General features: G+C 39.6%; 1 protein-coding gene across 1 annotated transcript in view; it reads left to right on the top strand.

Annotated features, from left to right (window-relative positions):
- Positions 1–3,598: 3,598 nt before the first annotated feature.
- Positions 3,599–16,538, top strand: part of SLC1A1 (solute carrier family 1 member 1) — a 51,067-nt gene continuing 38,127 nt past the window's right edge. Inside the window, exon 1 of the mRNA XM_032096799.1 lies at positions 3,599–3,763. Within this exon, the coding sequence (XP_031952690.1) occupies positions 3,673–3,763 (91 nt within the window). The 5' untranslated portion in view covers positions 3,599–3,672. The remainder of the gene's footprint in view (positions 3,764–16,538) is intronic.

Here is a 16,538-nt window from a genome sequence, read left to right as displayed (position 1 = left end):
TAAGACAAGAGATATTAGACTGGAACAGATTAGTTTGTGTTTTCAAACTTTGTATGTACTCATGGCTTTATGTTATTAAAAAACTATTGCAAAGTTTCTGTCTGGTGGACTGGCCTCAAATAAAAAAAAAATTTAAAACCTCAATTATTCTACCTGTATTTTATGTAGATTATTAGCACACATTTTTTGAAATCTTTTTAAAATACTGTTGTTTTATCAAAACATTTAAAAAGTACAATACTCAAAATTTCATTAATTCCCTGTGATGCAGTTTCTTTTCTATGTTCACCATAAACTATGAGAAAAAAGCACTTCGTTAGTTTTCTATGGATAAAATCAACTGTCACCAAAGCTTATACAAATGATACTAATAAGCTGGCCTAGGCAGAAAAAGATCTAAATAAGTAAAACTGAAGTTAATTTTTCCTCTTTTAACTAGAATCATTGAAGATCTTTTTAAGAAGTAGGAAAGGGCAAGCTTCCACTTGCTACACTGTGCACTGCACTGTACTGTACATGTTCCAGTAGGACTTCTCTGCCTCTCCCAGCACTGAAACACTCAAATGCCTCAAAATGTTGAAAATATTCCTAGCCTGGTCTTAAGTAATTCACTTAAAATGTGGTTAAGACAATTCTACAGATTGGAAATTGTTGTTGAGACATGGCTATGTAAGTATCAGGTCATCATGTGGTAAAAATTTGTCAATAGAATAGTTATTCTTGTATTTATGTACGATCCTAATTCTACAACAAAGTAATCCAAATTATTTTAGCCTTCAGGAAAAAAAAACCAAACGTGATCAATGTATAACATTGTTTCCCAGGATAGTGTTCACATTTTCAAGACTGAGGTGTCCGTATGTTTAATGGACATTAAAAAAAAACTAAACACAAAAAATCGAAGTATTTTTTCATGCATACAATCTTAACCATGATCTTCTCTGAGAACTCTGTAACACTGATCCATATAGCTAAAGAGTGTGTTTGTATCATCTTTACAGATAAATTGTATCAACATTTTTTCACAAATACATTCTATTCATTTATTTCATAATGAATCCAGGATGTCTCAAAATCAGACAAAGATAAAAATGTTTTAAATAGAATTTAGATTTATGTTTGCTCAGTAGCTGTGCTTAGTAGGTGTACACGCAGGTAGTCTTTCAAAGTATTATGTCTTTTAGTCCTTTTCTATAGCTGAATTAAGTTTTAGAATAATTTCAGCATTTCAAGAGTGATCCATGGGCTTGGGCTACATTTCTTTTCCATTTTATTAGGATACTCTTTTTATGATGTTGGGGTTTTTTATATACAGCTCCCTGTATAGAAACTGCCAGCTTGACTCTACATCCAGGATCAAAGCCAATGTCCATCATTTTACAATAGGAAAATGAAATTAAAAAGAGCTTGCTCATCAGGATGCTTAAAACATTCCTATTTCACTTGCCTAAATATTTTTTTTAGAACACTTCTTTAATTTTCTATAGGTGTTGTGTTATGAACTTCTTGTTTATTTGTTTGTTGGGTTTTTTTTTTCTTTTGAGGTCATGGCCATGGAATTACATTTGTTGAAGTTAGAAAAACAAAGACTAATTATTAAGGAAAAAAGCCTAGAACTTTGGCATGCTTTTCTTCCTAAGTATTTTTAGGGACAAAACACTAGCGGAAAAGAACAGTAACATTGTACTGTAACAGAAAGAAAAGGTATATAGAGGTCTTCAATATTATGATATATTTTCTTGGTGTTTCAGGACACAAAAATGAGATCTGTATCCAGCCTTCATAAGTTGTAAAGCATAATTGTATCATGTTTTTTCTAAGGTTGTGCAACTCCTTTAAGGTATTGCAACCTCCAGGAAGAAACATATCAGCTACAATCACACTGTTTTATACCTGCAGAATGGCATTTTTCTCTCCTAAGAGTGCTGCAGATAATTCTAGATCTACCAAGAAGGTACTATGAAATCCTTAAAGTGAAAAAAAAGGATACTTAATACTTTAGTATTAAGAGAAATACTTCATAGAGAAAGAAGTAAACTCTAACCTAATTTTAGCTAGTCTTCAGGAGCCAGTGAATTGGAATGATTTCCCCTAGTTCACCAAAACAGCTCAAAAAAGAAGCAGAGTAAGTTGTAACAAGGAGTACATGAGAAGGTGAATAGAGAGATAATTAAAGGAAGGCCTACATTCTGAAGATGTCTTGCAAATAACTTTGTTCCTACTGTCTAGAGAGGCAGCACTTCACCACCTCCTAGGGCAGATCAGACATTTGACTTACTGAAAGCAACATCTGAGACTCCAAGTATGTGAGAGGAAATGAAAAAAAAACAAAACAACACTCTGTGGCAATGGGATCCCGAGTCAGAGCTCTTCTGCACAAGGTATGCCTGACCTTGCCCACCCTGAAGCATGGTGTGCCTTTTTCTTTGTGTATCTCTTTAGTGCCAGTCACACTTTGTGACATTTCCATACCAAAGTCTAGGCACAGTCATGGTATTTCTTACCATTTATTTGCATTAATTATTTTTGTTTTGCTTTGCTGTGGCTTGTAACATGGTAGTATGCCAGCCTTCCTTTTAAGTGGTCTGAAACCTTTTATGACTTAATTAAACTAAGAGGTTACTTACTCATCTGCTTCCTTTCACCACTAGCTTTCCTCTTATTTTTTAAATTAAATTCTCCTGATGGTAACAGATGCAGACAAATTACTGCAGTTGCTCTACACATCTGAAAAATGGACACTTTTTAGGTGTCTCTGTATGAATTTATGCAGCTAGGCCCAGGTTTTAACACTCGATATTGATGACAGCTCTTGATTCTCATCCAGGTGGATTTCAGCGCTCTTCCCTGACTCAGCAAGGTACATATTTATCTCTTTCTCCAAGCTGTCACACAGCACAGCCTGATTCATGCGAAGAGCAAAAGTGACAAGGTTTCAATTGCAGTTTTTGCTGATCTCCTCCCGGCCATAGTTACCCAGTTGTTATAGACAGAAGTCAGGCAAACCTCACTAGTGTACATTTTGAAAGGAAGGATATCAAGTGCAATTAAATAAGAGAAATTAAACTTTCATTCTGCTCTCTCCTTCATGTCATTCAGCAAGATAGTCATTCAATGGCAGATAGTCATTCAATGGCAGATAATGGTTGGGCTTGGTTGTTTTTTGCATTTACCATTGAGCTACAGATTTCAAAATCAAAATCAACACGTTTATAGACATATTGAAAACCATAGCCCCACAGGGAATTGGGTCAAAATATTATATATAATATGAGCTTAATCAAGCTAATGGTGGGGAGGGAGAAGGAGACCATTTACAGGGAGCTGCACAGAGAAATAAACGCTTCTTCGCTGTTTTGGTATTTAAGCCTACCAGGATCAAAACCAGGGGGGAAATCTTACAAGATATGTAGCTGCTGCCCCTGATACTCTCAGCAGGAGCTGGGGTGTGCTGGGCGGCAGGTGGGCCGGCCGAGCGAGGGGCGGGCGGGGGGCCGGGCTCTCCGGTTGCCAGGTGAAGCGCGACGTCTCCGCCTCCCCGCGGTGAGCGCGCAGCCCCGCGGAGCGCACGCAGGCGGCTCGGCTCGGCTCGGCCCGGCCCGGCCCGGCCCGGCTCGGCTCGGCTCGGCTCGGCTCGGCTCGGCTCGGCTCCGCTCCGCCCCAGCCTTCGCCATGGCGAAGGCGGTCAAGAAGGGATTGTTCTGCCCGAGCTTCGTGAGGAAGAACTGGCTGCTGCTGAGCACGGTGGTCGCCGTGGTGGCGGGTGAGCGCGGGGACAGGCAGGGAGCGCGGCGCCGCCGCCCCCCGCCCGGCCTTGCCGGCACGGTACGGCCTTGCCGGGCGCAAGGGTGGCGCGGCGCCGGACCGGCGCCCGCGGCGGGGCGAGGGGTGCTGCGGGGCCGGGCCGGGCGGCGCGGGGCGATGCTAGCGACCCACCCGAAAGGCGGGCCAGGGCGCTCTTCCCCGGCATCGCCGCGGCTGCGGAGAGCAGCCCCGCAGTGTCACGGTGCCGCGGCGGCAGGGCGAGAGCGGGGCAGGGCGAGGGGGACACGGCGCTCGCAGCCCCGGGCGGCCGGGTCGGCAGCGGGGGCTCCGGGGCCCTCCTGGCCGGGCCGGCCCCTGCGCGCGTCCCGCCGGCCCGTGTGGCAAAGGTCGGTGATGGGCGGGGTGAGACCGCCGAGTGGAGAAGGAGCGCGGGCGCCGGGAGCTGTGTGCTCTCCGTATTGCGGGTCCCCCGGCGGGCTGTGCCCCGGGCGGCCTCTGCAGCTCTTGGGGGAAACGCGGCGCCTGCCTACTGCGGGTCTGCCAGTGGCAGCCCCGCCGAGGGAGGCTGCAGGGCCGGGAAGCGGTGGAGGTGGCTTTGTGGAGCTTCTGACGGCCCAAACGAGTGGTGCGGCTGGAAGAGTTTGGCAGTGTCGCCCAGCTTTCGGAGGGGTTTTTATGGGTGAAAAGTCTGGCAGTGCCACCCGGCTTTCAGGGAGATTTTAAGGGCCATCACTGTAAAGATAGGAGGATTTCTCCCCTGTACGTCAACTAGTTTTTGAAGTGGAAACGAGCTGAACACCATCTTACTAAGGACAGCTGGGCAAAGAGAATGCATCAAGTTACTTAGATGAAGAGGCTTTTCCATAGGGCATAATTTTGGCACACCTTATTACATTTTCTCCTGGTTATTATTTGGAGAGCCTCATTCGCATTGTTTCTCCTGTGGAGAAGTGCTGCTATAAATGCTTCATTAACTTGCTGTCTGATGGGTCTCTTTCAGATGACTTTTCTGCTAACTTCAAGTTTGGCTGGACCATGCCTATTTCATTGCAAATTTGTTCAGAAGAGAGTTATTATCTTGGAATTCCACCCACTTATTTATAAGCTGTGATCAGAACTGTGCTTACATATACATGTGTGTTTTTATCAATGCATGCAGTATTTGAAAGATCTCTGGATTTTTCTCACCTCGTTCAAAACCAAAATATTTTTGTGAGTTTTGCATACCAAGTGCTAAGGGCCTTGCTTTGAAAATCTGACTATACAACTGGAGGAGTGTGTATATCTGTCTGTGTTTTTGTGTGTACAATTGCTTTTTCGCATTGTCCTGTCAGGTACTCTTGTATGAGTTGACGTACTGACTTCAGATTTACAGAAGTGGTTAAGAAATATTCCCCTCTCATTATCTTCAATTACTGTAGTTAGAATTGAAGAGTGTGATGTGATTCTACAGGTGAAACATTCTGAAATTAAATTTCTCTGAGAGCCACAGAGTATGACAGTGCGGGAGCTGTGGGGACAATTGACCCCAATTCCCCTAATAGCCAATAGGAATTCCCAGTGAGAGAGGGACAGGCTCCCAACACCTCCTGTGTCCTTGGCCTTCTCTGTTTGCTACACTGTAATTAACAGTCCTAAACTCAGGGGAGCTCTATAATATCGTCAAAGAGACTCTTCGTAGTAATTCCAAAAGCCTGGGACCAAATTACATTTTGCAAGTAAATATGTATCTGCAGCGTTTTCAGTATTTCTCAAAGGTGAAGTAAGGAACAGTGAAACCCTTGTAAAGATGGAGTTGAATGATATATTATTGTTTTACTACAGCTTGAGGAAGGTTTGTAATATACCTAGAGTCCTCAAACCCTTCATAATTAAATTTACATATTTATTCTTTTTTAATATGCCCTGGGAAATTGGTCTGAGGTTTGTTAATCTAGTTTGTTTGGAAGAACAATTTAGCATTTATGAGCAGAACAGTAGCACATCATATTGAAAGAAGAAAATAGGCTTTTCAGAAATGTATGATGAGGGAGGAGTGGAAGTAATAAATGCAGCAAGCTGTGAAAATGTGCTGTGAAAGCTGTCCAGCTGTGCTGCAAAGTACCTGATATTCCTACACTATCATATGGAGTCGTGATTTTTGCTCGTCATTATCAGAGTCATATTCAGAATCCAATTGAAATATGCTTATCTTTACTAGTACTCTTACTAAGCTGAAAAGTTTTCGCGATTATTTGTGTGTGTCTCTGACAAGAGACAGAAACAGACAGAAACCCCTCAGAATTCCAAACACTTCTTCTTTCAAGAGTAATTATTTTAGGCTATATTTTAAGCATTCAACCCTTTGCCCGTCCTTTCCATTTTCAAAAATACTGGAATTTCTTTTATAGCAGTGTGTGTGGGGTTATAATTTAAAATCTGTACACAAACCATCTTAAGTGTCATGTCTTTTGGATGAAAACACCTGAATGTATATTCAAAGAAAACAAAATTTGAGGCTCAAGTAGTTATTTTCCTTGCCTTAGAAGAGAGTTGATCTCAGACCCCCAAGGTGATGTGGAGAGATCTGTAACCAGGAGAGCAGCAGCCTCACGCAAATACCTGCAAAGGAAAGTGTGTCTTGCGTCTTTTTACTCTGCTAGCCTAACTGAGCCCAAAGCAACTGAGCTAACAAAGGCATTTTAAAAGTCAACTTGCTTCAAGTGCTTCTTCAGCCCTTTATATAGAAGGTTACATTGTTTCCAGATTGTACAATCAAGGCAAAATAAAACAGAAATATCCCTGAAAATTACTCACCCTGAAACAGATGTGCAAAGGGCAATTGCATATGGAGAGTTTAAGTCACACTTCACAGGTTTCTCATAGAGCATTTATTTTTGGTCATCACTTTGTTTCCAAAAGGTCACTGCTGCAACGCCGACAGACCAGTCATGAAAGTAAAAGGCTGATTATGTGTAAATACTTGCTCATTAGTCTGCACGTTATAGCCTGATAGCTTGTAGTACTGTGCAGTTCTTCAGCAGAACAGCCTTTTTCTTACAGTGGAAATAAAAGTTTAGGTGATTTGTGTACATATGGTCCAAGGCACTGAGTTGCAGTAGCATGCTATACTAGAGCCAAGATTGTTTTACGTTCTCAGAAATTATACACAAATAAGTTGGAATTTTTTTATACTTGTAATTTTGAAATCTATTAGCACTTTTTTTTTTTTTTTTTTTAGCAGCTTCAGGTCTGGGAGGCATTATTTTGAAAGATTCAGTTCACCTAAATTTGTAGGTTACGAGTACTTTTTTAAATCGCTGAATGAACTGTCTGTCACTTCCTAAACAGATTCAGAACTTCAGATACTCTCTGAGCCTGTCTGTGATTTGAAGGCGGGCTTTTCTCAACAGCACATGTGTGGGACACTGAAATTGTTCAGGTATTCATGAGGAAATGTGAGAAATTCGATATTTAGATTGATACAGAAGGAAGAAGCTAGTGGAGACTGTGAATGGCAGGTGTCCTTTCTTCAGCCCACCACAGATCACGTTCATCAGGGCTGTGCCAGTGCAGTCTCGGTGTGAGGCAGCGATAAACACTTTTGTGCTTGTGCTCTGTCATTACCTTCCTCCATCGTTCTCCTCTTTACATATGTGCGTGGTCCTCACGCTGTACACCTCAGACGCCACGAGAAAGGGAGCTTGTTGCCGGCCCGGGAGCCGGGCTGGGCGGCGCAGGGGCGGCGGGAGCTGTCCGAGGTGGCACAGGGAGAGCCGGGACCAGGCGGCCAGAGAACGTGCAAAAACTCGAGCTGCAGCAAGCGGTGGCGTAAGGCACGGTTGGAGTGACTGAGAGAGGGCGGGGACCACGTATTGATGCTCGAGCACGCTAAATACCTGACTTTTCCACCTCTGAAGTGAATTTATTCAGTCTCTGCAGGATCAGACGCTTTGCTTGTGCAATTCCATTGTTGAAAGATTTGGGCTGGCAGCAGACCTCCTTTTCTCCCCGTATTTGAGAGTGAGATTAAAGTATGCATAGTTCCTGTTGTAACACCAGCAGTGCAGAAACTTTGAGTATTGTGGCTATAATTATTTGTCAGGATTTGATAAGCGCAACAGCCACTGAAGCTTCTGTTTTGTTTTATGATATCCTCCTAGCAGTTTATATGCCAAAAATTTATCTTTAATGTTAATGGGAGTTATTCTTTTACATTATAATATTAAGTAGTAATATCTCACTATAGGACTATTTCTTTGTTTCTAGACAAGTCAGGTGCATTCACACCTGCTAAATGAAAGGCTATGCTCCCTCTGTAATCAGACACAAGGGGGTTCGACAGCTGGTTTTAGGACACAAGGGGATTTGACAGCTGTTTTTAAAAGCGATACCTCTGCGTTACTGGAAGTCCACCAGTGCATTCTTACAAGAATGAATGTCTCATAGGGTAAAGACAACAACAGAGCAATTAGTAACCTCTCAGTCTAATGATGGCCTTTCCCTATGCAGAAGGCCACCCTGAATCCACGGATCTCACCATATTCCAAAAAGTTTCTTTTGCAAATGTAGCCTGCAGCCTCTAAACCGCATAGACCTATAAAGTCTCTCTCACAGTAAGTTCCTTCTGTCTCTGGCAAATGTAATTTAAAAATCAAAAGCCCATTCTTGATACGAAGTAAGGTTTCACCATTTTCCATTTCTCCCTCCTTGTACTCTTATCAAAAAGTGGCCTGTTAGCATAGTTCAGGTTGTCTTCAGTACCATTTCTTGTTCCTTACACAATTCAGTAGTAAGGTTCCAAACAATGAAGCTGATTATCATAGTCTCTTGAAATATAGTAGCAAAAACATAGGGAAAGAAGTTAAGGGGAATATAATGAAACAAAAGAATTACTACTTTTTTTCTGACAAGTATAGCTGTAAACCAAGCATTCGATTCCTTTCTTGAATTCTGAAGCATAGCATTTTATTAATTTGGAGTTTATAACAAATGAAGGCCAGACACCTTGAATCAACTGTGGTAGCATGGAAATCTAACAGAAGACTGTTTTCTTCCTGGTGTGCCTCAGAAGAGCATAGATGATACTTGTGACGTTTTATGCCTCTCTAGACAGTGATGATTTTTACATCTGTGTTTCTCTGCAACACTTGCCTACAGTTTGATATAGGGTGGGATGTCATCAGAAATATATGAAATATAGCAATTCTGACAAAATGTCTGAATTTAATTTTAAAAATGGGAAGTAAAATGCAGAATGACTAATAATTTAATCTGAGAGGTTCACATACTACTGAGGATCAAAAATGCTCTGAGCCAGGAAGTCAGCCAGTGAAAGAATGCAAAGGTAATTGAAGTTATTGCATGATGCCTCTTTTGGCCTTGAACTGCTTTGAAGCAAAGAAAATTCATCTTTTACTTCTTCTTCTGGCATGTAAAGTTTTCCTGTTTTATTATTTGTTTTAACACAAACTCTGGGTTTCACTTTATGTGAGTGAAGTGAAACTATCACTAGAGCTGAATTTTTTAATCTTTGGAAAGGGTGAGCCTAATGTCAATTTACACTCTACAAAGTCCCCAAACTACCAAAGTCTACCAGTATTTTTTTACATTTGAACCAAGAACACAAATACTAATACCAGCAAAATATTTACTCTGTCCAATTTCCCAATATTATTTAGGGGAAAATAAAACAATGTAATTACATTTTTTTTCTTTTATATATACGTTAGGAAATGTCTATATTTTTATTTATATATATTATTTATATATTTTATATATTTATTATTTTTCACTTTAGAAACTTTCATCTCCTATACCCCAACAAAAAAGATAATGTTCAGGTTGAGACTATTCATTAATAGCAGTTGCACTGTTCAGAAATCTTTATTTTTTTTTTCCACAAAGGCCTCATAGGATTTGTGCAAGGTATTTGTACTTATAGTCCCACAACATTATCTTGTGCTGTAAGATCACATCTGTATCACAGCTGTATCACATCTGAAGATCAGGGCAGTATTGGAGTTAGCTTTTGAAATTTAGTGGTCCTTTCATGTTTTTGGAATGGCAAACGACCTGTTGTTTCTTAATCTGAGCTAATTTTCTAGGTCATGTATCTGATTTCTCAATGCTTTGATGGCTTCATTAGTTTCAGAATAACAATGTTTCTGCATGTTACTATCTGTCTATCTTTAGTGTCCACTAAATGGCCTGTCCAGCTGCTTATCTCAATTGCAATCATTCCATTGCTCTTCCAACAAGGGGAGAGCTAGAACAGAATGTCCTGTTTACTGTCCTCTTCTCTCATCAAAGAAGCAATAACAAGGGTCAAAATCTGGCAGTTATTTCCAGTTAATAGCCTTTCACCTTTCTTATACCATTGCCAACTATTTAGTTTCTTGTGTGTTTTAGGGGTCTTAAATGAAGATGCATTTTTCCTGATGTGTTCTACTGAGCTAATATCTCTTGAGCTATCCATGTACAAAGGTGCTTATATAGCTTTGGCACAGCAAGCAAATGTGGAAAGAGAACAGAAGACCAGTGGGCTTTTACAAAGACGAGTGAGAAATTCCTAAATTTTTGTGTGTGGCATTGTGATGGTGCCAATGGTGCTGCAGTGTGTTAGACCACATGAGCAAAACATTAGATGCTACAACTGAGGGACATGAATTTCTGAAATTACTGAGAAAAGGGGTCCAAACAAAAACACTGCTTTATAAAATGTAGTGAATGTGGAGACATGAAGGAAGCAGTAAGACCTATACATGTCTGGATGACTGCATAATTAAAGAAGGCTCACACGTCATAGATGAATGAGATGAAGGAGAAGGGTAATGGTTTTAGAGGTGATATCTGAAAGGGGTCACAAGGAAGGTCTGCAAAAGAAGAAAGACAGGTTACTGTTGTCAGGTTATCTTTCAATTTTACTGTAAAACACAGGAATATGAGATAGAAGGATATCCCCTGGGTTATCAAATCTGGCCTCTGCTGCTTCAGGTTACACCGTTGTAGATAAAATTCTGTTACATATCATACTCCATCTTAAAGCTGGATAGGCTATTTGGTGTTGTATATCCTCCTGGGAAGGTATATTCTTCAATCTGATGGTTGAAAGCCTTACGATTTCCACTATAAATGTATTCAGTTTGGCTATGCATCAGATAATTAAAATATTGCTCCATCGCTAGTATTCAACCATTTTCTGTATTTCTACCACTCTCATCCCTGAACAAACCAAGCTCTTTCATGTTCATTCAAAAGGTAGGCTCTTCATTCTTTTAATTACCCTGTGGTCCTCCTTTTTGTGTGTTTGACACTGAATTAGCTTTTCCTGAAACCTTAACACTATTTCCCAACAGAACAGGTGCTTTCACCATGATATATCCAAATTCATGAAGAAATGGAGGTTGCATAGCTGCTAGGAAAGAATTGTCATTTTCTCCAGATTGTTTAATTTATGACATAATCTTGTTTATAAAAGAAATGAATTTGTTATGTTAAGGTTGTAAGCACAGTCCTTCACAAAGATAAGTCAACAAGTTTGTTAAAAAACTGTGAAAGAAACAAATGTATAATCTGGTACAATTTAGCTTATTTTTACAGTGGTAGATTCTGTACAAGAGTGCTAGCTAGATGAAGCACAATTGTAAGGTTTTTCTTCTTCCTTCAGATGTATATTTTTTCTTGGCTTTCTCTGAAAGAAGTTGCATCTGCACATGGAAAATATTTGGAAGATATGTACAGGTGAAACTCATCTACAGTCTGTTTGGATAAATGACAGGAAAGCCAGAGTCCAATAGGAGACATTGTTAAATAGTCAAACTGGTTAGCCCTCTGTATGTTCAGAGGGAGCACTGATTCAGCATTCAGCAGAACTGTGGTCACACAGTCACAGGAGAATAGCCACTATTTTTCCCTTTTCCTGTCTGAGTGAGCTAACTGCCCTGGGTTTGATAGGTGTGCCTTGTGCAGGGCTGCGTAGCAAAGAGGCTGCTCTGCTATGCTCTACTGGTGACTGCTACAGGCTACCCGATGTTATTAGCCCTGTTCCAGGCTCCCACAGCACAAAAAGTAGCAGGAGTTATGTGGGTTTGCTGTTTGCAGTAGCCTTCAAACCTACTGTGAGTAAAGGGAGTACACCCACACTGGAGAAGCTGGTTTTTCCCCCTCTGGCCAGCACTCCACCTTGCCTTCATTCCTGAAGGTCCATCACAGGGAGTCACTGTCTACCTGAACTTTCCTCACACTGCAGTCAGATGACAGTGTATTACTTGTGTGAAGGAATTTACAACCACTGCACCCTCAGCAGGGTGATCAGAGAGCATCAGGGGGTCTCACCATGGCAGAGCACAAGCGCATCTTCTCTTATAAATTGCTACTAAATATTCTTCCATAAACCAAGAGTTGATACGGGAACTTCTTTCTGGAAGATTTCTGAGAACTTTTCTTCACATGTCTTTGTAAGCAATCAGGTAGTCTGGCTAACATAAGCAACCAGAGAGTTAAGACCAGTTGCCATGTAATTATACCCCTGAGACTCTATACCTTAGTGGTTGCCTACAGTTTTCTAAGAACCTTCTTTTTTCAATCAACATCAGTATGTTTGTTGGAAGGTACATTGTCAAGTACAGTGTAAAGCAGTAAAATGTGTAACGTTAGAAAGTATTAAAAATAGTTCAATGAAAGCTGAAATAATATGTTTATAAGCATTAGTAATATATTCTTCTACACCCTCTCTTTTAGTGTTTTATAGTTGGCACTGTATTTTCTTGCAGCTGAGAGACGGCCAGTGATAACAAAACCTCTATGGAGAGAGCAGAGACAAAATTGATTTATAAAATATTACTAAAGGACTGAGAATGTATCAGACTGCACAAATCTTGCCTGCCTGTGCTGCAATTTGACATGTTTATATTGAATATTTTGTATTGTGCTTGAAATCAAGTCAGTGAAGTTTGTTTGCTGGCCTTTTCAGTTCCATCAATCATCTGCTGTGAAGTTAATCCAGTTAAGACCCACCAATATGATAGAAGTAATTGTGTTTTAGTCTGTCACTTGTGTGCAGCATATTATGTGAAATTATGAAGAGCTTAATCACTTAGTTAATAACTTAATAGATATTGCTACAGTACAATTAAATAATACCAGGTTTGAACCATGTGACTTTTTTTTCTTCTTTCAGTGCTGTCAAAGCAAAATTCCTGTCATTCCCACACTGTCTATCAGTATCTGCCAGGGTCACTGACTCTGCTTCAGTGAAAACGAGTTTCCATGCCATGAAATTTTAAGAAAATAGGAAAAATAAATATTTTCATATTTATTTTTCAGATCACTACATATACTTCAGAACAGATCATTTTACAAAACAGATTATTAATTCTACAAAAATATATGCTGGATTCTTTTTCTCATTGTCTTTATGGTTCATTCCTAAGGATCATTCACATAATGAAATCAGTGGGAGTTGAGGGTGATTTGCTGTTTCTTCAGTGTCATGGCACTGATGGAGAATTCCCTGTTAATTAGTACTGTGCATCCCAAATCAGTGTTCTCATCCATGAGTACAAATAACATTATGGAGTCCTAACTATTAGATGCCAATTTTATCTGGTTTATATTCTCTTTCAGTGAGAAATAGAAGCTGGGATGTCTGTGTGTGTAATTGTATAAAAAAGGGCTTCAGGGTTTAGCTATCACTTCCTGAAAAATTGTAAATGGTCTCCATGTTGAGTTGCTTAGGGGGCTGTGGAATGGCCAGCACATTTTTACAAGTTTACTATAGCTGTAGTACAGTTTGTGACACACCCCATGTGTGCTAGTATAACTGAGCCTAGAGATTATGCAGATTTTTTGAACCGAGTGTGTGGAGGTTATTTTACTCATTTTCAAATTTGTCATGAACTTCAGCGAGGTACTTGAAGAAAAATGTAGTAGCCCTATAATTGTTTCCATACAAATAATTTACCTTTTTCCTTAGGCAGCATTTCAGAAAGAATAGCAATATATAAAGAGACGCTCCAGATCAAGGTCAGATTGCAATAAATTACTGTTCACCAGATACTTAGACACAAAAGTTGTTTTGCGGATAGACAGAAACCTCAACAGAATTGTCTCCCAAGACACATTTTACCTAATTTCTGTGGTGGACTCACTGCACATACATACACAGGCCAGACTGCTTCTGCACCTTATTACACACAGCCATCATCTGCTAGGTCCTGTAAAGCCTCAGGCTTGGCAGATGTGATGGATCTAGTGCTATATACAGTGGAGCCAATTGCGGGTGCTAGCTAACCCCTTGCAGCATTTTTTGCTCCCCTTTCTTTGGGTAACACAACAAGAAATGGCTCCTATACAGAGAAAACATGTATTCCCTCTAGTTTTTTAAGGTGAGACTCCCTGAAAGATGGGTGCCAATGGATTTCACTTGGTGTGCTTATATTCAGTGATTCTCTTCTGCTCTGTTTTTCTTCTCTTGTTCTTCTCATCCTCACCCCTCACTTCACTTCATCTGTATTTGTCCCTTTTCTTTGAAGGATTTTCTGTCTTTTACCAAGCTTATTAAAAGCCTTATATGCTACGTGGGAGAACAGTAACAAGGAGTTAGGGCATGTGCTCTTTCATATGGGTTCAGACAAGAGAATTTTCTTTTGGCCTTCATGGTGCATTGCAATCCCAGGGACCCAGACTGCATCTTTCACTTGCTGTGTTGGTGGCTGCTGGGGGAGGAAATGTAGACACCATGCTATACAGCATGTGCTGTACTATGCACAGTTACAAAGATATATTTTACTTAAAAAATTAAAGACATGAGGTTGTACAGTTTATTCCACTATCACTCTTCACATCTGCCCAATATAGCAGAAATCTGGAGGTTAAGCAGTATATGTCATTGAGCGGTAAGTAAAGGATTGCACTTGTGGTAAAAATCATGACCTAACTTAGGCATGTAGACAAGAAGTAAAAGCCAGGAGAAGAGATGGAAAAAAAATAAAACCAGTTTATCATGGATGAGAAGGAAGGTGGAGTGATTGAAACAGGAACGATGAAGAGGGCAAGCAGGAAAAGTGATGTTTTGCTCTTCAAAAAGTAGAAGCAAATTATTCCATAAATTAAAAAAAAATAAAAAAAAATAAAAAGAAAGGAGGAATCCTAATATATAGAAGCGGCTTTGCAGACTATAATGTATTTTATGGTTGATGAAAGTCATTGTGCATTTTAATTTCAGAAATAATTGAGTTATCAATAGCATTCATCTAGAAAAATTAAGATTTTTATAAGACTTTCTCTCTTCTTACTTAGGGCTGCTATAATCAATGTGATGTTAAAAGCGGTGGTTACCATGTGAAATACGTTTATGCTGGACCACACTTCTTTCTGTGTGTTATAATTCCCAGAAGAAATTTCCAAGTTGAACTTGGTTATTGAGATGAGGATCAAAAAGCTTCATATATGTCAATTTCCAGTACAAAAGCAAGTTTATTCTGCTAAATTTCTAACCTTCTCTTGTTACTGCTACAAAATACGATTTCTTATATTCCTATGATATATTCAAGCAACATATGCTAGATGCTAACTGCAGTTAAAAGGTAGCTGCATTATACTGTAATTCAGCATACTACACAAGTTAATATGGATATAATGCTCTATCTGGTAAAGAAATTGCATGAATAAGGAATTGAGAGCAATAATGTAACTTCAGGAGATTGTTAGAATGAGGAACTCTATTCTCAGCTATTGTCATTAGATAAATAATATCCTCACCAAAAAAAAAAAAAAATCAAACAAAGTAGGTATAAATATAAAGATGGAAAATCTTAAGGAAACCCTGCTATAATTTTGAGACCATGTGGGAAGTTTTTGTAGTGAAATCTAAGGAAGTGGAAAACAGAACCCTCAAGAATGAAAACAGGGGTGAATCTTTCTACCTGCTAGCAATCCTGCTGAATATACAATGATCAGAATTCCATCTGGTCAAATATGACAATCACCATGTAGAATGAAAGGCAGATGGTTAGAACATGTCCTAGTCATACCTGCTCAACATGAAGTGGCATTACACAACTTGCCAAAACATGCAGTTCAGTCTTGCCGCAATTTAAGCAAATGTCTGCTGTAAATTGTGTGAATTGTCTGAAGACATGGAGCTTACCTGTTTGGTTAGATTCAGCTATTTTCTCTTGTGCTTTCAGGATCAAAATTTTAGCAACTAACTTCAATCCATGTAACTATTTTACAAATGGAATTTTATCTTGCTTGGGCTTATCTAAAAGTGCAAAGTATTTTCAACCTGCCTAATTCAGTCACTAGATTAGAAATAGAGATCATTGTGTCTTATCATTCACTAATCAAGGTTATTTGCATAATATTGCAAGTATCTTCAAGGCTATTAAGATTCAAGATTGCTCCAAGGAATTTAAACTGTCCATGTTCTCTGGCAGAAATGACACCTTGATCAGAAATCTTAATAGTTGATTAGAGCAGCTCATTTTCTTGAAAGGTTACCTTGTTCATTTTCCATCTCTATTAACAGGAAAGACTTTTAATCTGCCTTAATTTTCGTTTAGCTTGATTTTGATGATTAAGAGTTCTGACTTGTTCTTTCATTGGATCCAGTTAGAAATTGGATTTCTTGATGTTCAGTTTATTCAGGACTGAAGCATTACAAAGCTCCAATGTGAAACAACAGTTCTAGTGCTTTTTAGACACTGATGAACACATTTCCTATAACAGTCATTTTAATTTGAAAATCATATTGGAATGGAAAATAAAGGTAGTGCCTGTCAAACTGAAGA

This window comes from Corvus moneduloides, chromosome Z, assembly GCF_009650955.1.
Source record: "Corvus moneduloides isolate bCorMon1 chromosome Z, bCorMon1.pri, whole genome shotgun sequence".
NCBI classification, from domain to species: Eukaryota; Metazoa; Chordata; class Aves; order Passeriformes; family Corvidae; genus Corvus; species Corvus moneduloides.
The sequence above is the reverse complement of the archived record's forward strand: the minus strand, read 5'-3'. Positions and strand labels throughout refer to the sequence as shown.